This window comes from Haliotis asinina, chromosome 2 (assembly GCF_037392515.1).
Source record: "Haliotis asinina isolate JCU_RB_2024 chromosome 2, JCU_Hal_asi_v2, whole genome shotgun sequence".
NCBI classification, from domain to species: Eukaryota; Metazoa; Mollusca; class Gastropoda; order Lepetellida; family Haliotidae; genus Haliotis; species Haliotis asinina.
In genome coordinates, this window is record NC_090281.1 from 70,441,808 (window position 1) to 70,464,423 (window position 22,616).

Consider the following 22,616-nt stretch of genomic DNA (forward strand, 5'->3'; position numbering starts at 1 on the left):
CAAGGCTCAGATTCAGTTGATGTTCCATAGTGTTGATATCACTGCGCCAAAGAATCAGGACTTAAAGCGTTCCTTTACTAAGGGCGGACATTTTTCGAGGACCCTGCTGAATATTCTCCAACTATTACCGGTGTGGGCGCGGATATCATTTATTCCTAATTTCCATTAACATTTTAGACACGAGGATGTTTGTCGCACATGTTCAGGAGAATAAGCAACCTACTGAAAAGTGCTACTGTCTGAAAGGTCAAGAACCTGGCCATGTATCTGTAGTGTTAGCAGTTGGCATGTATAAAGTACAATATTTTATTACAGACTGCATTGAACCAAATATACAATCAGACAGCATTTTTCTGAATGCGGCGAAATGGCAAGGGATAGTATGGTGATGAAAATGGGCAAAGCTGGCTTTTCATGGAGCCAACTGAAATAGCTCTTGCAGCCACCCAGACATGGTGTCAGTTTTAACGGCAAAAATCTCCTTCAAACTAAAGAGCAAAGTATTTTCAATCATCTGGGAAGGGGATGTATTCGGTTTTCATGGATCTCATAGGAGTCCCACTGGTGCACAATGTTACCTAAAGTTGTAGTACACTTCGGCAACTGCATGAGAATAACAAGGCTAGAAATTCACTATGGATGTTTAGTTCCACCAGGACACATTGGACAAGTGAGTTTGTTGAAACTGCCTCTGTTCACCCAGCAGAAAGTGGGTACCTGATGGAACACAGTCGTCATGGAAATCCATGACTATAAGGGAATCTACAAACGGGTGGGCTCTTCATAGCTGCACTACATGATTGTGAGTTTGTGCCATCAAGCATTCCCGCATTTAACAAATCTGGCACCGCCAGATTTCCACCTGTACCGAAAGGAGTAACTGAGTGTGGTTTTACGCCGCTTTTAGCAATATTCCAGCAATATCACTGTGTCTTTAACCACTAGGCTACCCCCCACCCCACCCCCGTACCGAAATAATGTACACTCAGAAGGGAGAACTGACTAACAGTTGAGGACTTTTCTCAGCATTTTCTCAGCATTCAAATTTTCCACTTTTTAATGAAACTAGCCAAACCATTGTCAAACGGTCAAAAATCGTGCCAAAGTGGAAGTCACCTACGCGAATCTTCGAGTCATCCGAATTTCGACACAGATGCAGAATTAACACAAGATCTGAGTGAGTTTAGTTTTAAGCCGTTCTTTGCTATATTCCAGCAGTGTCGCGACATGTGATACCAGAAATGGGCTTCACAATGTGTAGCCAATAGTGGAATCGAACAAGAGTCTTCGGCATAACGAGCGAACGTTTTAACCACTAGGTTATTTGGCAATATAATCGTCAGTTAGAAACACCGGTGTTTGACTTATGTGCATTGATAAATTGACCTATTCTGCAGAGAGATACGTGCATACCCATTAGATTTCCACAGCAATAACATCACTTCACGTCCCGCTACATCCTTGCATGCACCTGCATGACCGCGTACCCATTCACCCCAGCATACGCCCATGCACTCCGTTAACTACACATACGTGCACGCCAGTATATCATCATCTCCCCGGGGACAACACCGCTACGAAACTGCGTTACGAAAGCAACAGCCATTGAAAGTTCAATCGTGAAGAAGTTCAAGGTAGTTGACAAAAAATACCGTTTTATCAGCTCAGTCTGTGACCGGTGGTTAGATCAGGGACAGCTTGGACTGATCGTGAGAACTGGCCCAAAATGCCTTGAACGTTGCAACTCACCAGTAGAAGGGCAACTTAGAATGCATATCGGTAATTTTAGGAGTGTTCATAATTATCAGACTTTGTGGTCATACGGTTCCCATTAGACTTATGCTTACCCTCGAAATGTACATATAATTTTGAGAGTTACAAACTAACCCATATACATGAATTGAAAGCAGTCCAAGATTCCTGAGATTTTGTGATCGGTTCGATATTACTGAGACAATATGTTATTAATGACAGTAGGCGGTATAATGTTCTCGTGGACTTTAATCTCTCCATCCGATTGTCTCAGTGTTCGTGTAAACAGTCCGTGTACATGAATGTGATCAACAAACAACTCTGGACTATTTCATGCACCCAGTGTTCATCGCTGTGCTATCAATGACCCGTTCACCTACATGTATACAACGTACCTCGTCAACTAATAGCTTGGCACATAAAGTGCTCTGTAGTCCTTCTTACAGGCGAGAAAATGGAGCGAGCAGTCGTTATCTCCCGCCGGTCTTGCATCCATCTATATCGTCTGCTTTAATGCACTCAGTGAACCCGAACCCATTAGGCGACATTGACCTTTAGGTTCTATCAAATTCTGCCCATTCATGGAACGAAAAAACCTTGAAAATAAACAAGGCATTCGTCGGCCAACAGGCATGGGGAAGTCCGCTCACATTACGGCATAGCTTTCCTCCGAGAATGCACTCAATGAACCCTTATACGACCGACAAGGTAAACCTACAGCAAAGAAGAGGTTAAATCATATGTTAATGAATTCATAACGCATGATAATGGAATCTTATCGGTTGGGATACTGTATAATGGACATGCATACTCGAGCGTTGCACACTGTCATTGCACTGCATGACGCGCGTAAGGCCAGTCGGTACATACGTGCGAAGAAATCTGACCGGGTTGTGAAGCAGCTCAGATTTGTGTCAATGGCACAAGAAGTATTCGTGTACGGCTGAGATCCGCACTGTCATGACATGTCCAGAAGGTATATTTGGGGGTCACCGGGTTTGCCTCAGGCTCAACGGTAACTAAATTATAAGAGAATGTGTTTGTTGTTCAACGCCAGTTTTTCAGTTACAAGGTTTTCAGTTACATAAGGGTGGTCTGTGAATATCCAACTCTGGACAAGACCAGAGTTTAACACCATGCCCCCCAAAACTTTCCCTGATGCATGCGATAATTTTGCATAAATTATGGAAAGATCCTTAAGTGCAGTAAAGCATATTCATTTAGTCATGTTTATACTAACATTGTGCTATTTCCAAAGTGAAAAAAATGTTGTAAACTCCAAAGTGCAAACTCCCGGCTTGATACTCCTGTAAATGTAGCATTCAACATACTGTATAATTTATTCCTCTCACAGCGTGATTGTGGAGAGAGCAATAGGCAGTTTGTTTGTCCACTGGGACTGTGTCCTGTGGTCAAATGGCTGTTGTTGTTTCACTGACCCCAGGATGACCTTGGTTTTGGTGTCTGTCAATAGATTCCCCAAGAAATGAATTTAAAGCATACGCTAAGAACGTATTATCTATTATCTCTCCTGATATCAGAGTGCACATTAAAACTCCAAGACCGTGCCCATGCAGTAGTGACAGTAAAATAAAAGCCGGTTATAAATTTAAGGTTTGATTTTGGTTTGGTTTGTTTTCAAACGCCGCACTCAACAATAATATATTGGTCTTCAGTTACACATGCTTGTAACAAGCGACCAACGGGATCCTGTGTTCATGCTCGCTGACTTGATTAACACATGTCATCGTATCCCAACTGTGTAGATCGGTGCTCATGATGTTGATCCCTGGATTGTCGGGTCCAGACTCGATTTGTACGAATGGTTTGAACAGTTTCTTGTTTAAAGGCGTCTGACAGGAGGAAAGTCCGAGGTGATGAAAGTTTTATGTGTGTATTACCTTGAAAAATACCGTCGACATCAAGCTAGTCCATGGCAGATAGTGAGTGAGTGAGTATGCTTTTATGCCGCCTTTTTAAATGGTCAAGTCATTTTTGAAAACCCAGAAATTGGCTTCACTCATTGTACCCATGTGGGGAATCGAACCCGGGCCTTCGGAGTGACGAGCGAACGCTTTAACCACTGGGGTACCCCACTGCCCCGATGTCGGGTATCAGAGGTGGTGAATACATTGGTACTATTTGCCAGTTAATATGGTTTCCATCCAGAGACAATCGGCCCAACAAGATAAAACAAACATTGATGCTAAAATAAAAGAATATATATATTAGCATCAGTGTTTGTCTTATCTTGTTGAGGCTAATGCGTTGTCGCCACATTTGCCGCACCCCTTAACCTTTTCTTCGACTGTCCTCACATGCATGAGTTGGGTTTTTTTAAGCTAATTTTATCAATATTCTAGCAACATCACGGCAGGGGGACACCAGAAATGGGCTCAGATTAATGCACCTATGTGTAGAGTCAAGCCCTGGTATGACGAGCAGACGGGTTAATCACTAGGCTACCCCATAGCCCGCTTACACGCAATTAACTAAACTGAAAACCTTATTAAATTAGACAGCCACATACATGTAGCAGGAATGTTGCTGAGTGCGGCATAAAACTCATTAGTAAATTGATCTTCATGACCTCATACAGGTCACAAGCACTCGAGAGCCCTTAGGCGGGGATAAGCAGATGGATAGATGGGTGGATAGATAATTCCAGACCATTTTCATTCATTTATTTACGAGGAGGGTACAGCTGTAGTACAAGTCTGTAAGGCGGACCACCCAGTTTCTGGATGTGCTGAGTTCGACAGCGGCCACGAAAATTGTGTTAGAGTCTCTCTCGATGACTCTCCTTTGACGACAGGTTTTATAATAAATACGTATTGTTTATAAGAGTCCAACTTATTATCGTCACTATATGACTGAAAAATTGCCGACGTGACGTTAAATTTTAACGCACTCACTCGTTCACTCACACTCACTCACTCACTCACTCACTCTTCGTGGCTCGGTTCAATCTCCGAGTAGAGTGCGAGGTAGCCAGCTGATGAACATGATGAGTCATGACACCTCCTTGCACCCAGCGTCGGTCATGTCACGGCTCAACTCACACAGTTTACATTAACATGTTTCGAATATCTGTTATATGGCTTTAACTTGGTGAGATTATCATATTTCAGGGCCGTTCTCGTGACCGTCGCGGAGTGTCCTTGACGGCACGGTCCCGTCGTGGAGACAGGACAGGACAGGTGTACCTATTCTACCCGGTATATCATCTGTATACCTGCGGTTAGCCCATTCACGGGTTAATGTGTGTAAACCCCGAGGCTGCGGATCGACCCAAGGAGCGTCTTTGAACAAAAGGGTTTACAGAGCGATACTGTATAGTGATAGATCTGCAGTGTTTGCTGGACATAGTTTTGAATGTTTTATTAATCAGTGACAGGCAGCATTAATTTAATATCACAGTGAATATGGTGAGTGAGTGAGTGAGTGAGTGAGTTAAAATTTAACGTCACGTCGGCACTGTGATGCTAAAAGACTTTGAAAACGCTTTGTGGTATTTGGGAATTGATATTTTGCATAGTAACAAAACAAAGAATTGCATGTGGTAACACTTCAATCAAGTTGTGCTAGGTTGAATCCTCACCCAGGTTTTCATATATGGACATAAGCTTCCCATCACTTGTCAAGAATCAAGTCAAAATCCACGATGCGTTTTTAAAGTCTTTCAGTATATAAAAATATCTCAGTATGTTGTTAAGTTTGTGTTATAAGGCATCTACTCGATCCTTCAACAAATACGTCATTTATCTTATTCATTTACCAAATATAAATACACGTATCAGTAAACGATGAATTATTTCATGTTTTGTTCGCAGTTACAACTTAGCACATTAGTGTTACAAATAAACTGATACCATGGTTGGTCTTTAGCTTACATCGTTACTTGCAAAGTGATTACTCCGTTGCACTTGCACTCAGCAGTTCTGAGAAACCACTGACATTAATGGATTATGAGCTTCGGTGTGTATAGGATGAAGATGAAGCTGAAGGTAGTTCAAGGTGACCGCAGAAACAGCAGAATCAGCAACATCTTGGCCAGTATTTATCATGCTGTAATGTTAGGAAATTCAAGGTATCTTTGCAAGGTTTGGATGCTGCTCACATGATCAATTTTATGGTTGACTCTACCGAAGTCTTTCTATAGTGGCAGCAAATTGTACCTACTGTCTTTATATGGAAAATATAATATGCAATAGACCGCGGCACTCTTAACATGAGTGAGTGGGTTTAGTTTTACTCCGCACTCAGCAATATACTAGTTGCATGGCGGTGGTCTGTAAATAATCGGGTCTGGACCAGGCAATCCAATGAGCAACAACATGAGCATCGATCTGGGAACTGGGAACCGATGACATGTGTCAGCCAAGTCAGCGAGCCTGGCCTCCCGATCCCGTTAGTCGCCTCTTACGACAACCATAAGCTCTCTTAATAAACTACCGGTAAATATAGACATACATAGTACAGGCCTGCGATCTCCACATCACGGAAGTGACGGCAGCCCCGGCACCTCCCAACACTAAAGATAATTTGCTTCATCGTGTACTGAGAATCGTCCAATCACATTTTGTTCCCGTGGATATAGTTATCTGTTTAAGAAAAGATATGACTCAAAAGATTAAATAGCTCCAAAAGAAGCCCCGAGGAATCGGAATTTCAGGCCTAGACCTCTGGCAGTCTAGACATGCATAATGATTCTATTAATGATTCTCCTTCATATTTAATCGCTAGCGTCTTATAGGTAGACTACTGAAGACAAAGCGATGGCGAATTCATCCATGGAGATACGCGATAACAGTCAAGGGAGAGTGAGTGAGTGAGTTTAGTATTACGCCGCACTCAGCAGTATTACAGCTATATTTCGCCGGCCTATAAATCAGACAATCCAGTGATCAACAGTATGAGCATCGATCAACGCAATTGGGAACTGACGCCATGTGTCAACCAAGTCAGCGAGCCTAAACAATCAATCCCGTCAGTCGCCTCTTGCGATAAGCATGGGTTGCTGAGGATCAATTCCAAACCGGATCTTCATGAGTTAATAAAGGGAGAATATTCATCTACAAAGAGAGGTGTATATAAAGGACGCACGATAAGCCTGCTTTACCAATACACACAGCATCGCACAATAGCATATCACGCATATGACAAATGCTTCATGTCCCATTCGAGAGAATGCATAACTAACTGCAAAATATTTACCAACTGATCATAATGGTAAATGAAGACAAAATGGATGCTTTTGAACCATACCGAAATATGAGTGTCACTAATCTATTCAGACAATGACCATTTCAGTCGATCCGAATTTTCTCGTGTGAAAGTGAAAATAGACACCACAAACAATACTGGTTAAACTGAATTCCAGTTCCTTGTTTCATAAGAAAACAGTATTTACAAATGAATTTTAATTTTAAACTTCAGTAACACCGTATTTCTATAGTTTATGTCGAGGTTTAGGCAACATACCTTAATAGAGAAATCACAGACTGCCCCTGTTTGATGAGGTCGTAAAATGACTCACATTGCATCTGTCTCACTCTTAACACTTGTCATGTGTTTTTTGCGGTTATTCAGCGTAGTTTTGTAACGCACAATGAGATTGGTAAAATATCAGTTCCGTACCAGACAACCAAAGTTTTCTTGCGGCAGAGCCTCGTTTTGAGAATTCCACGATTTTCGGGTTTCCCTTTGTCAGCACGCTGTCCGACGTGTTGGCAAGGATTTAGTAGCTTAAATCAGCAGCGCTTAAATGTATCAAATCATTCTGATAAGTATGTATGCTTCCAGTTAAATTACTTAGCTTAAATCAGCAGCGCTTAAATGTATCAAATCATTCTGATAAGTATGTATGCGTCCAGTTAAATGACTTAGTCAAATATTCTGGACTGGTTATCACACTAAGCTGCGCAATAGGACGAAACCCAGTCAACAGGAAACGAGACTGTTTTATAATCATTGTTGAGACATAATTCACCAATTGTTGGTGCCTGTGGGATTCCTGTTTAGACTATTTCCACAACAACCTATATACATGTCGCAGAAACTGCTGGTCAGAGTAAGTTAGTTGACTACATCTTTGCCCAGTGACGTGGGTCTTTACTCATAATAGCTATCACTCCGGATTAAAAATGTACAGGTTACAGTCATGTTACTGAAGCAATGTTCGGCTTTTAAACAACAAACAAATAAATTATGAGGCTAAGACAACTTACATGGCCGTCGAAGTGACGCAGTAGGTTATCACCAAGCGGCGTATAACGACATGCTATGTCGGAGTATGTGATCCCAGCTTACTGCATATTTAATGATACCTATTCCAGTACTACCGTGGCATTGGTTGGCATAGGAACCAGCAATGATCACACATCATGGTAATTTGAAAATCGGAGTGTTCGTAGTAGGACGTGAACGTTTGTGGTGCCACGCGCAGGTTTACGTAAAGCATTATCAAAATTGTTAGGAATTCTCTCCCCTTAAAGACGCCGCTATTTTTGACTGAATGAAGCGTATGTTAAATCTTTCTGGGTAGGCACGTCTTGCTATTAACAAGAGGAAACAGGACATAGAGTAAAAAATTCAAGGTTTTTTCAAACAATAGTTTCTCTTGACGGAATACAAACATACCTTACAATGACTTCTTTTAAAATGACTAGAGTAAAATATAAGAAGCAGATATGATGGATAATCGTTTACAGTATGTATTTGATAAGAGTTACCTCCCTTGTACCGTCAATGTCGTTGAGGTGATTTCTCATTTTAAATTTTCGTTTTAAATACATTACACAAACTCGCAGCGCCAAGGTTGGGATTATCATCGCTTCAGATGTTAGCATACCACTTGCCGCAGCGGTAAAAGTCATTTTTTTAAAATACTTCGAGATAAAGACACTTTCGCACGAAATATTTAACTCTTAATTTTACTTTGATTTATTCTGTATTCTAGGACGAAATAGGAACGTGTTTATCCGGGATATAGTAAGTAACTAACTTCGGCAATATTGGACACGGACACAAACATGGTGATATGATAAGATATAGGATATTTATAGCGCACATATCCACGCACTAGTGCATGCTCAAAGCGCTGGTATATTTTCCTCGATCACTGGATGTCAATCTCAACAGCACATCGTATTTCAATCTCACCTCCCTCGGGAGTATACAACAAACATTGGCTCAGTTGCAATAGGGAAATACACAATGGATAGATTACAGGGTTCCGTGTTGGTTTCTAGCACCGCCACATGTAAGAAGTTGTATATCCATACACACGCACTAACAGATTAACACACACACACACACACACACACACACACACACACACACACACACACACACACACACACACTAACACACACACACACACTAACACACACTAACACACACTAACACACTAACAAACACACACTAACACACACTAACACACACACACACACACACACACATGTATATACAGTATATACTATGAACTATTTTTCTGTAAAATGTTCATTTCAGAGACTACTTGAAAATCTACCTGAGAACTTACCGTGTCCCCCCATCCCCATTTATCATACCAATTTCAATTTCTGTCTGCCATTCAAATGTACTCAGTGTACTGATGTACTGTTTAATAAAACAAATTCCACGATCCATGAGGTGAGTGTCGTAACGAAACTGTAGAATGATTTATGACGACTTCACAGAACATTCAGAAATAATCAGACCAGGGCCGGCAGCACAAAGCAGCCTTAGTGGTAAGACTTGTGTAAGTAAACGCTATCTTCTGGGAGTTCCTGAGGTCTCAGTGATGGGATCGCTTTTTGCGAGTCAGCCACGGGTAGTTACCATACCACTCGAAATAATTTATACCGTAGGTAATGTCACTTTTAAAGTTATTTACTGCCAGTGCGGTGTATAAATGATTGTAACTCCATAGTTGGAGCCTTTGATCTGAGTAGGGAGGATTAGCGAATGTTGTTTCATGCCGCAATCAGTGCACCAAGTATATAGCAGTATATTGCCCCAGGCCAGGCTTGCAAGGCAAACCGTCAATATCGTCTAATTTTCCTTTGCCACAGCCCCTGTGATGATTCCGAGGTACTTCAACCCAGTGTCACTATCAAATGACGTAAGAGACGACTACGATGAGGAGTTCGGATCGTTGTTCATATCCGGGGCCAGTGAGGAAGCCAAGCGGTTAAACATGGGTACAATGTGTGAAGACCATTTCTGGTGTCCTCAGCCATGATATTGCTGGAACAGTGCTGAAAGCGGCGTAAAACTCAGCTCACTCACTATAACATCGTCCCAAAATGGGACTCATGCCAACAGCCACTATATTTTGTGAGGACCAGAACTGAGTATTTAGACGCCGATATGCATGGTAGTGATGAGTAGCGATCCCAGTGCTGTGTATGAGATGTGTTCGAGTCCATGAAGAGTCGTAAGAGGCGACTAACGGGATCGGGCGGTCAGGCTCGCTGGTTTGGTTGACACATGTCACCGGATCCCAGTTGTGAAGATCGATGCTCATGTTGTTGATCACTGGATTGTTTGATTCAGACTCGCATATTTACAGACAGCCACCATATAGCTGCAACAATGCCGAGCGTTAAACAACAACCGGTCCTCATCGAGTCACGTTGAGTTGACCAGGTTATCAGGACAGATGATTTGTTGAATATATTTCGTTGTATCCCAACAGTTATCTATCACTGGATCGCCTGGATCATTCTCCATTACTGAACATATAACAGGGTCGTTGAACGTCAGATGACAACAGATTATTAAATGATTGGCAAAAGCGCCCCGCATGTTCGGTGACTTGACTGGACTGAGTGCTGGCTATAGTACCGAGTGCTGACTGTAGTGTGGTGGTTATGTTCTAGTGATGTCCGTACTCTGTGTTAACACGAGTCCTGTATGCTGTTGTCTTCCTGAAACAAATCCCGTCCATATCGATCGACGATCACGTGACGCTAGGATGTTGTCACGCCAGTACTGTCCGGTGTTACATCCGTGAATGACATGTAACGGCGTTCTGCAAGTCACAGTGATCCCACTCTATTACTGAGACACCCCAAGTGAAAACGTTCAAACATTGAAAATACCAGAGACCATATACCGATCGGTATGTGGTCTCTGAAAATACTAACAGTTGCGCCTCTTTAGGATCTCTTAAGAAAACTTTGATTCATCCAAAAACTTAACGCTTGCCCAATGACGTTTAAATGAGTTTAAAACATTACCAGAACAATCATCAGTCCTGTTAGTATCACTGAAGTGTACAGCAACACACTGACACGTTTCACTTAAGAATTGTATTTCAAATGTATTCAAGGGCACAACCAAGAAATGAGATCGATGCTTATGCTCATGATCACTTCTTGTCTGATCCAGACTCGATTATTTATAGACCGCCATGGGATTGCTGAGTGCGGCGTTAAACAACTAGCTATCTAGTCATAGAAAAATCACATCAAATTCACAACACATGGTTGGAACGATAATTCTCTAAATCCATATACAGCATGCCAATTTATGTATCATGTACTATAACATCGTCCCGAAATGGAATATCCCAGATTTTAGATCTTAAAATCTGAAACAAAATGTAAATAATTGAGAAAACATCTTTATTTGTGTGTGTAATTGTGTAGCTGTGCCAAAATGTATTCAAAGTTGCAATGGCTGTGTTAGTTTCACGGAACCCTAAACGAATGCAGCGAGAAAACATTTCTGATGGTAAATACTGCTTAATGGCGGCGCCCTTGAGCGACATGGTTTGGTGATTGCTGACATTTGACTGCCACTGCATATAGCAACATGACAGCGAGAATTCACCAATTTAGTGAGTGCATAGGTTCAGAAATATCAACGCTATTCATATGTAACATTAAGAACAGTTTTTGTCTGCATAAGATGCACTAACGTTCGATAAACGTCAATTTGTCAAAAACTCATCAGTTTCAGATAGCCTAAGGTCAGACATACTAGTATATCTGTGGAGGCAATGAACTGAACTGAACGGATGACATCCCCAAACACGCAACTACTGAAAGTGCAGTGTTTCACTCAAGCAGTTTACTTCAGATACACGTAATATCCCTATAAAAATATATCTGAAGTGGGTTAAAACTTAGGGGGATAGGGTTTAAGTCATAGCCATTTCTGTAGAGTACCCAAGCCAACAACGACCCCTCCAGCAAACATAAATGCTTGCCCTTGTGAGTGAATTCCAAAACATCAAACAATCACTGGGCTCCCAATCACTGCTTAATTTTAAGTTGTCCCTCTTGGGGTTGCAGTAGAAAACCGACATAAGTCTCAACAGTGCCATCACACACGTGCACACAAAAACATATGTGCACACTTTGAATATTCAACATGGCATGAGACCCAACATTCACCTCACTTCTTACCACGAGTAAGACTATCAGTATTTTCAATGTCAACTCATTTATACATTGTCTGTATCACGTCAGAATGATATGTTAGTTTTGCATCTATTGTTAGCACTTACAGTTAAAAAAATAAGAAATGACTGCAGCAGTCAAACTTGAATGCAGTTTTTCTGTTATAGTAATGTTCACTGATTTATATGAAGTCCATTAGAATTTAATCAGTTCTTCTGCTATAGTAATGTTCACTGATTTATGTGAAGTCCATTAGAATTTAAACTTCACATTCTGTTGTTAGCCCTTGGGCATTTAATTGCAGTTGGTGTATGACAGTTATTGGTCAACACTTAAACCTATAAACAGCAATCACAGTAAAACAATTGAATTGTCGTATTTTGGCAGTGATCATTTATTACTCAGGTATAAGTGACCCTAAATTTAGTTCCTGGTTTGTTCCCCAGGGGGGATTCCTGGTCAGAATTGGTCCCCAGTAAGAGCTGTCCAAGATGATATGGTTCGTGGTGTTGATATGTTAATTAAATGTACAAATGTATATTACAAATGTATTTATAACCCAACTGCTTAGAATGTTCCTTGTGCTACTGAAAGGAGTGTAACTGCCCAAGATCACTCACTCAAACTCACTCACTCACTCACTCACCCACTCACCCACAACAAAAATCCTTCTCCATGGCCCTGGGTTGGTAGGGAAGCCTAATGGTTGAAGTGTTTGCTTGTCACTCCGAAGACCCGAGCTCTATTTTGCTGGGATATTGCTAAAAGCAGTATAAACCCCAACTCACTCACTCACTCAGTCATTAAACTAGCGCTTTCTGTGTTATTCCTGTGAGTTACATGGGCCAAAGAGAAATCAAGGTATTTATAAGGGCTACAAGGAAACAAAACGTCACAAGATCGCAATGTGTCTTGATATGCATCCAAAACTGTTGCATTGGACTTTAATGCATGTATGTTTGTTTTATTCAGTTTATCAGGACCTGTTACACATTTCACACAGTGACATATGCTATATAACTCTGTGGAATCTGTGCATTTGAAAAAGAATACAGAAAGGAAATGATAACAATAACAATACTAATGGCCATTTATAATATGCCTTGTCCATATTCTTGTGGATGTGCAAAGTGCTAATACATTATTACCCTGGATAACTCAATCTGCCTATGAAGGGCTAGAAGGTCATTAGTTATATGGCTGGTCCCACTAACATATAGACGTCATTAATGACATATAAAGAGATAAAGTAGCATAGCAACTACCTACAAATTCACAATTATATGATACCTTTATAGATGCTTTACATATAGTCACCCTAAAAGTATTCCTCCTGGTTTCAATGACTGCATGCATCTGGAGTCTTTGGCCCAAATTTGTTTTTGTTTTTTTCTCCACTGTCTTAAGCTTGTCCTTTATTATGACAGGTATCTATAGATTCAACCAGTCATTTAAAAGAAAGTTTTCTGCTTATTGGTATTTGGTGTTTGAAATCCCAGAAAAAGTAAAGAAATCACCATCCTACCCAATTTTCTGATTTGTTGAAGAAGGTATCACATGTATTTTTTAAAAGACCATTAGCAATATATGCAATCATTATTGTATCATTATGCTCCACGTCATTCATCCTGATATATCAGTACATGAATAATCCATTACACACAGACCACTGGTGTTCGTTTGACCGGGTAGACCGATGAATTGCAGTCTAACTCGAAAACTAATAAACATAAAATGCTCAATGAAAACACTGTTAATAATCAAAACATCAGAAAGTTGTTTAACAAATTAAAATACTGACAGTTTATTGACACTATTCATTATGAGGGACTAGTGCAGACCACAGGCAAACTGTAGCGCAAATGGGTTGCGCAGCATAGCGAAAATGACCAGTCTTCTTACAAGGTTGGCAACATACTTTCCTTGCTTCGGTTCGGAAAATATTTTTCACGTCCAAATAAAATTTCACCACCATGAAAAATATACACCCATTTCTTCTCGGGGCTGTGCTCTCACATTTCCAACCCTATGTTGAACAATTACTCACATGAAATATTTTTAATTCAACATTTTAAGCGCAACTCGTGGTATATCAGACCGTTCTTTGCCTCCATTACCGCTTCCAGCTTCCAGTTCAACGGAGTGAAGAAACAGGAGGGTTTTCTTCTATATGGAATACTTACAGTTACCTCCCCTGCTTCATTAAGCCATTGCACCAAAAGTGTTGTTTGGTAGAATAAATTTTACGAAAATTCTACCAATAGTGATGACATATAAGACAAATAAACTCCAACAGGTTTATGATAAAATTGGGCAATGTGGTATTTCTTTCTAATTTCTGCTTATTCTTGTTCCGTCACTCCGTTCAACCAGAGGCTGGCAGGGGTAATGGAGACGAAGAACGATCTGAATACCAAGCGTGGCATTTAAACTATTGAATAAAACATATTTCAAGTGAGTAATTACTAAACATGGGGTAAGAAGTGTGCGAGCACATCCAAGTGAGGAAATGGGAGTGTACCATTGATGGTGTAGATATTTTATTTTGACATGAAAAATATTCTTCGATCCGAAGCGAGGAAAGTATGTTGCCAAACTTTGCTCGCATATAAGAAGACTTGTCATATTCTCTATGCTGCGTAGCCTCATTTGCGCTACAGTTTGCCTGTGTGCAGACAAACAGACACACCTGAATATCTGTTTTGATAGATATTGTAAACTGTAGTGTATGTATTTCAGGAAATGCAGCATACAAGTATGTATTCTCCAAAGAGGCCCATCAGTTGCTGCCAGCTCACTACAAGCGGAGGTGTGTGGAGTTTATGCAGGGAGAGCCTACACCTGTACACTGGCAGCCAGAGCCAGGACCATTCAGGAAGAACCGCAACACAGGGAAACGGTAAAACTGATGCTACAATTTCTGTAGCATATTCCCTGAAACCAACTACTCAGTGCAGTCCTTGCAGGTCCAGAATTTTTACCACAGTTTCAGGCAGAAATGAAAAACGTCTCTGGACTTGTACTTTATTAACTTAATTTGAAAACCATTTTATTCTGTAAAATGTGGTATTTTCAGAAACTGGATGTTAGCCTAGAATCTACGATGTTTCCTGAACAGTCAGTCTGTGTATGGTAACTTCAGAAGAGAAGAATTTCCAGACAGGGGTCTATATCACATCTCAAAAATGTTTAGCTAAAATGCATATTGAAGTTCAAGATGTTTGACATATCACTAACTTGCTGGCATATTTTATGAGAATTTAGACTCATTCCTACCTTACAGTCTAATAGTCTAATAGACTGTAAGGAAACCTTGTGGTTAAAGCAGTCACTTGTCATGCCAAAGACCTGGTTTCAACTAAAATTCGTAATTATCTCGCAGGGATTTTTCAAGATCTGCTCAAAGGCTATTACTCAGTTCAAAGTTTTCAAAATATGCTAATACAAATTCCCAAATGGGAATTAAAATTTTTCTGATCTATATTAAGATGGGCATAATATATGTTTTGGCTTTGTGGGGTGCTTTGCTTGTCATAAACGACAACTGACAAGATTAGGTGGTCAGGCTCACTCCCATGGTTGACACGTCATCCTATCCCAATCGCACAGATTGATTCTCATGCGGTTCATCACTGGATTGTCTGGTCCTGACTTAATTATTTACATAGCTAAATAGCCCAACAGTTGTGGTGTGGTGTAAAACTTAACTCATTTTGTTTATTTTTGTTTTCGCATGTGACTTGAAAAAGAAGTAAGGAATAAAGCAAATGTATGTGGTGTTGTCTGCTTCAGTGAGCGTGTGCAGAATGTGCCCGTGAAGGTTGTGTTCCCTGCTGAGTGCAACAAGGGCCTGTGGGGAGGTGAGGGGCTGGTTGTCGGCTATCGGAAGAGTGATCGGCGCTTTGCATCTAGGTTTGTACATCTCATATGCATATTTGGTGCTTTCCCCTACTCTGGCATTTATTTGTCTTGCAGGCCATTACATACCACTCTGACAGTAGTCACAGTGAACCAGAATTATGTACTGAAAGGTTGCTACACAAAGCTTTTATGCAAGAAAATATACCCTGACACATTTATCTTACTGAACACCACAGAGTTAATTTTAAATTGTTTGAGGCACTTGTATAAATCTTTTCGTAGCCATCGCTAGATGTTGCAGATGACAAGAAAACAGATTTAAAGTTACCTCCCTTCCACTGATTTGCATACACAAAATTTGAGAGGAACAAAATCACTTGTATAAATTCCAGCCTACTAGTGTGGTATATACTGCCCCAATGCATAGCTTAGAGTTAAATATGGTCTGTTGGTCATGTTCGAGAACAAAAAGCTGTTTTTGAAAGAGTTATGGCCCTTGGTTTGTCCTTCAAATTAACTTGCATCAGAAACCAGTAACAATACATGAAAGGAAATTCTTGTAAATCGGGTTCATGTGCAGAACCCAGGATCAAACATTCTTTCAAATGAATACAGGATGACACTGTGATCGTTACTATCGGAATTTTGTGAAAAGGTTTGAAAGGAATACATGTAAGTTTAGGATTTAATAAAGGCTCTGCACATTTTAAACCATCAAAAAACATTTCTTGTCTCAGAATCCCCAAAATCTGGCGGCCTTACCTGACAAAGCGGGTGCTATACAGTGAGATCCTTGACAAGCATTTCGCGATTGAGGTGACCCTACGAACCCTTGACCTCATTGATGAGGCATATGGGTTGGACCACTACATACTGAAGGTGAGCACTGAACTGGTGTAGGGCTGCTGGTACTTTGATCTTCACCTTCAGACTGCCACCATATACCTGCTGCATTGCTGAGTGTGGCATAAAACTGTCTCAATGTAACCTGTTGTCCTCTCTGCACCTGAAGTATAGAGTTAGCCATGTGGGAGTGGTGTCAGGAGTTTAAGTCCCATGTGAGTGTAGTGGTGTGTGTAAAAATTGTCTAAAACAGAATGAGAGGTTTGCTTATATTAATGTCGGATTTCAGATTTAGTTTGAAGGTATCAAATCTGTGACACCCTTCCAATGTATGAACATGTTTCTGTAAGTTCATATCATTGCCTCCAGACATCTGAGGTGGATCTCAACTCCCAGCTGGCTATGAAGCTGAAGAGACAGATGCTACTGGCACTAGTGCAGAAGACTCTATACCCTGAAGACCCTGTCACAAGGGAGAAGGTGCTCAAAAAATACAAGCAGTACCTCATACCGGTAAGTGTTATGGAAACAAGAGTGATAACAAACAACAAGGGAGATAACTCACCATATGCCCTCTCCAATTTTACTGTTATCTACATAATACCTCAGGCAGCAAAAGAATGGCAAAATATTCCTCCAGTGTAAACTATGTAACATCAGATCATTCTGAATTTAGTTTGTATAACAACAAAACAAGTTCATGTGTGGCTCCTCTGGTCTGAGAATAGCTGGGATGCTAACATGGAGTAATAAGAATTTTTGGCAAAGTTTCATTACATCAAGATTCACTTTGTGATGCAAGCTCTTACAATATAAGCATTGAAAATATCAAGCAGGAGCAAGGAGCGAGAAGATTATTTGTGGTCAGTGACAGAATCTAACTAAAAATGTTGACAAACATGATACATGCATCTAGGGAGTTTCATTTTATTTACTAATCTATATGTCTTTCGGTTTGGACATTACAATTGTAATCACACCTGAATGGTGGAATAACCTGGGGCTTCAAGCCATGCTTAAATGTCACAGTATTTTTAGCCATGACGACAAGGCACAGTGGTTATAACAAGGTATTTGAAGCCAGATGTTAATGAACGACCCATGCAAATCCAGGTTAGATTTGATCTTCAGTAACCAATGTTTGTCATACAAGGTGACTAACAGGATCAGGTGTTCAGATGGGTTGATTTGGTGAACAGATTTCATCATATCCCAGGTGCATAGATCAATGCTCAATACTGTCTGGTCCACACTCAATTATTGTAGCCATTTTTCAGAGTGACGTAAATGAGCCTTCACCAATAATCAGGAGAAACACCGAATGAAAAGTGTGAAGACAGCACACTTTCTAATGCCCACTATATTGCATACAGTATAATGACATTCACTGACTCAGTGAAGATAGTGAGAAGTATTCAACTTTGTGGCATAATTCAAAAGGAATCAATGGTTTGAAGAAAGTACATTAATTCAATACTTCTCATAAGTTATAGTTATTTGTTAGCTGATTGTAATTAATTTTGTCATTTTTATCAACAAGAACAAACATTTCATTCATCCAAGCCTTATTGTCTCATGACAAGACAGTCATATTTTCAGCACAAGAAGTAATGCTTGACAGTGAAAAGTCCCTGGATTTCATACACCCGTGTGTATCATGTGTATTTCAATTATGATACATGTGTTCATTGTGACCCTAAGTGACCTAATGCTGCATGTCACTGATATTTATTAACTGCATCATCACACTAATTGTGCCACCTTAATGACTTAATGATCACACATGTACCTTGCACAGGTGAGTTTGACAAGACTAATTAGTGACATCTTGAAGTAATTGTGCTGACAGCTGACAGGTAGGCTGAGTTGGAGAGGACACCAAACAGGAAGTTATTAAGATGGATGTAACAACTGGAATCTCACCTGACAGCCATGTACCTGTTGTTTAGTCACAGGAGTTTTACAGAATGCAAATATTGTGTCAGATGGGCATATAATTAAACATGAAAACAAATTGTCGTATGGGATACTAGAAAGATGGCTGTTTAGGTCTCAAGTTCTTTGCTGACATATTGTCAAAAATAAACTTTCTGTTTATTTTTGTTTAAAACATTTTTTCTTATGGCTTGAGTGTTGCTTACAAATAGCACTACACTGAAGAGCAGCTGCATGATGATGATGATGATGATGATGATGAAAAAGCTTGTTTCTGGACTGGTTGAATTAATAGGTTATGGTTCAGTTTGTGTCTCAGGACCTTTTCCCTGATGCCCTCATTCACTTGTGTTTGCTTTGCTATAATATGCAGGGGCTGCCATAATATGCAGGGAGTAGTGAACTTCACAACCAATCAAAACCCAGTTTATGATGGGGGAAGCAATATCATGACATAAAGCTGAATCTGTCCGTGTTATGGCATGCCCTCTCTTGATCATTGTGGGAGAAATGTTTGAGCTGTACAGTCTTTATGAGACAATAATTTGTTGTTGATAAAATGACTGAATATGGTCAACAGCAGGATTTTTAATGGATTCTTCCATGTGTTTGTTGATCCTTTAAGTGAATCTGCATTAGTCAGACATATTAAGCCACAGTATGGTCAATAATTCTAGGTTGGACAAACCAGTGGGTGACATCAGGAGCAGCTTCTTAAATTCTATGTTTGGTTTGGGTAGCCCTGTGGTTAAAGTGTTCACTCATAATGCTGAAGACCCGGTTTTGATTCACCACATTAGTATATGGTATGAAGCCCTTTTCTGGTGTCCATTGTGATATTACTGGAATATTGCGTAAAGCAGCATAAAACTAAATTCGCACACACACACACAGACATGACCTTTGAATCAGGAAACTCATGTTCTGTTATTGCATTATTTTTGTAGTTTATGTTACCATTACCATTGACTCAGTGTGTCAGCGTTACACACACTTAAGAATTGATTATCTATCAAATTTATCAAAATGTAAATTTTTGTGGAATTGCTTCTTGCGGTCCAGATCTACAGCTTGTTGTGTTGTGACACCTGAGGTAGGTAGGTGTTACCTGTGGAGGGTTAGTCTTCCACTTGTCACCTGTGCTCGGTCAGTGTCCAAGTACAGTAATCAGATTAGCAGATAGATAATCCCTCTTATGCCATCTGTCAGCATGGCTGAATTAACTGTAATTGCAATTTCAAAAATAAATTTTAAAGGTTGTTGTGAGAGTGTATTCTAATGTATTTATTTCTAAAAAAAACAATCATTAAGTTTAAGTAATCTTTGCCCTTCTCAGATCTTTTAAGAAGATAATACTTGACCTAACAACCTAAATGATCAACACTTGCAACAGTAATTTCTCACGAACACAGACCACTGTGTCATGATTCATACACTCTGTTAAACTTGTGCAGAGTATGAAACAATGATAGTTCAAATATCAAAGGTATTATGATATATTGTTGCTGTCGTCATCAAATATCAAAGGTATTATGATATATTCTTGCTGCCGTCATCAAATATCAAAGGTATTATGATATATTCTTGCTGTCGTCATCAAATATCAAAGGTATTATGATATATTCTTGCTGTCGTATATACTGTCATTGATTGATCCTAAGTGGTTTATGTTACTTGGATCTAAAAATATTCTCATAAATTATCATATTACAAGACAATACAAATTATTTTTATTAACTGTTAAATCAAAGTGTCATTGAAAATTATACTGATATATACATAAATACCATCCTTCTGTTGTATATTTAGCATCACTACATTCAGTGTTGTGTTTAATTTCTGTGTTTCTCATCACTGGACCAACCCTTCTTATTTTACTGCTGACCCCATAATAAAACCTTCAGCTTATTCATTCCAACACCACCGACTCCAACCTAAAACGTACCACCTCATCATAAACAATGTTTATCTTATAATCAGTCTCTGCCAGAAGTCCAGAGAACAAAAGAAATTATAATAAGAATTACAATAAATGAGAATCAAAAACAGTATTCAGGTAATTTTGTCTGTATGAATGTTCTGGGGAGCTTTGAGTCTTTTTTATTTCTTTTCATGACCGACCAACCCCATGTTCAGAACATGGTGACTACATAGAACATATAAGAAATTGATGCCTTAAGTATATTTCCAGGGAAGACACTGTATTTGATTTTCATAGTCATTCTGTTCAATGTAAACATTCAAAAGTGAATTTTCAAAGTGTTTATGTAATATTTTGGAAAGGGAAATGACTAACATGCACAATGCTTGTCATGACCATCATTACTGCTGAAAGTGGTATGTGCTGATGTGAACTGACATGATGATGCTCATGAACACTTTGATAAATTGTTAGGAGTGGTTCGTGTTTAAACAATCGCTCGTCAGACCCTAGACACATGTTTCACTGCCCACATGGGCACTATGCCCGAGTCCCATGTTCCCAACTTATATAAATAACTCCTATTTCAAAGAAAACCATACACTTAACTGAGTCCAATTTGCAAAGTTACATTGCATTTATTTGCATTCAGGCAGGAGAGTGCAAGATTAACTTATCTACTAGGAGATGAAAGCCAGGCTTAAGATCTGGTGCATGGCATCCTGTTGCCCACCAACCGAACCATGTCATGCCATTGTAGGGGTTTATTGTACCGGTGGGGATGGCAGGGGTAGTGACACATCTACCACACCAGTGACAGTGCAGGGTTCATCACTGTCATGTATAGGAAGCAGTAGACAGGCTCCTCTATTGTAAAGCCATCTACAGGAACCCAGCCCCTATTGTAATGCCTATAGGGAGCTGTGGACCCATTGTGTCCCCTGGAGGAAGCTAGTGGGGCTATTGTCGAGCTTGGGGATGTTGGAATTAGCTTTGTGTCAGGATTAGGTAAAGTTGGATCAGGCCGTCCTGTTTGCTTCGGGGCAAGTTGGTTCTGAATGGGTGAAGGGGCTAGGGCTTGTTGAGATGGTGACTTGGACTTTTGAAGTAAATCTTGGGTGGTTACAAGTGCTCTTGAGGAAGAAGGGTACTAAATTAATTCTGTAATTTCATTAGGGACCTTCATTTTGGTCCTTGCAAGTATGTCTGGTGTTGGTACAATTGCCTTCCATCATTGTGGTATTTGAAATAGATCCTAATTATGTTGTAGGCTTGAATAAATATTTCGTCACAGATGTGGGTGTTGTTTTTCTGGCTTCTGTTATGTCTGAAAATAGTGACTAGCGAGCTTGTGAATATAACAAGCTACACAATTTCAAAATTGTTTTACTGAATGTTTTTACTCAAAAAATATAAGTAGAATTACATGTTACATAAGTAGAATAGTTTTGAAAAGAATTTCCAGAAATTATGCACTAGCACTGCTTGTGTTCTATAATGTAATATCAAATGCTTGGAACAAAATGGAAGTTACAAATCCTTTTAAGCTGATTTGCATCACTACATGGCTGAAATATTGCTGATGTAACAATAGATGTTCAACTGACTCAACTAATCTGAATAAAGTAAAGTACAGATTCTAGTACCACCCAGCAGCCAGTCAGTGATCTAGTCCATTCAACCACCGTGGTTTCCACAAATGTGGAAGTTGGACAGCTGATAGTCATCATGAACCTTTGCGTGCCCCTCTGGAAAGTGGTTATAACAACTCCACGCCCAAGTGATGAGAATCATGACTCACTGTGGGCAAACCATACCAGACTACTTGCAGGCAACCATATTAGGGACTGCACCACAATTTGAAGATTCAGCATTGATAAGACAACACT

At 39.9% G+C, this 22,616-nt stretch overlaps 1 protein-coding gene across 2 annotated transcripts in view; it reads left to right on the forward strand.

Annotated features, from left to right (window-relative positions):
* Positions 1–11,480: 11,480 nt before the first annotated feature.
* Positions 11,481–22,616, forward strand: part of LOC137274248 (large ribosomal subunit protein bL28m-like) — a 66,023-nt gene continuing 54,887 nt past the window's right edge. Inside the window, exons 1-5 of one of the 2 annotated variants that reach the window (XM_067807335.1) lie at positions 11,481–11,602; positions 14,907–15,066; positions 15,960–16,079; positions 16,766–16,907; positions 17,241–17,384. In XM_067807335.1, the coding sequence (XP_067663436.1) occupies positions 11,578–11,602; positions 14,907–15,066; positions 15,960–16,079; positions 16,766–16,907; positions 17,241–17,384 (591 nt within the window). In that variant the 5' untranslated portion in view covers positions 11,481–11,577. The remainder of the gene's footprint in view (positions 11,603–14,906; positions 15,067–15,959; positions 16,080–16,765; positions 16,908–17,240; positions 17,385–22,616) is intronic. The other variant, XR_010956175.1, reaches the window with a different exon arrangement.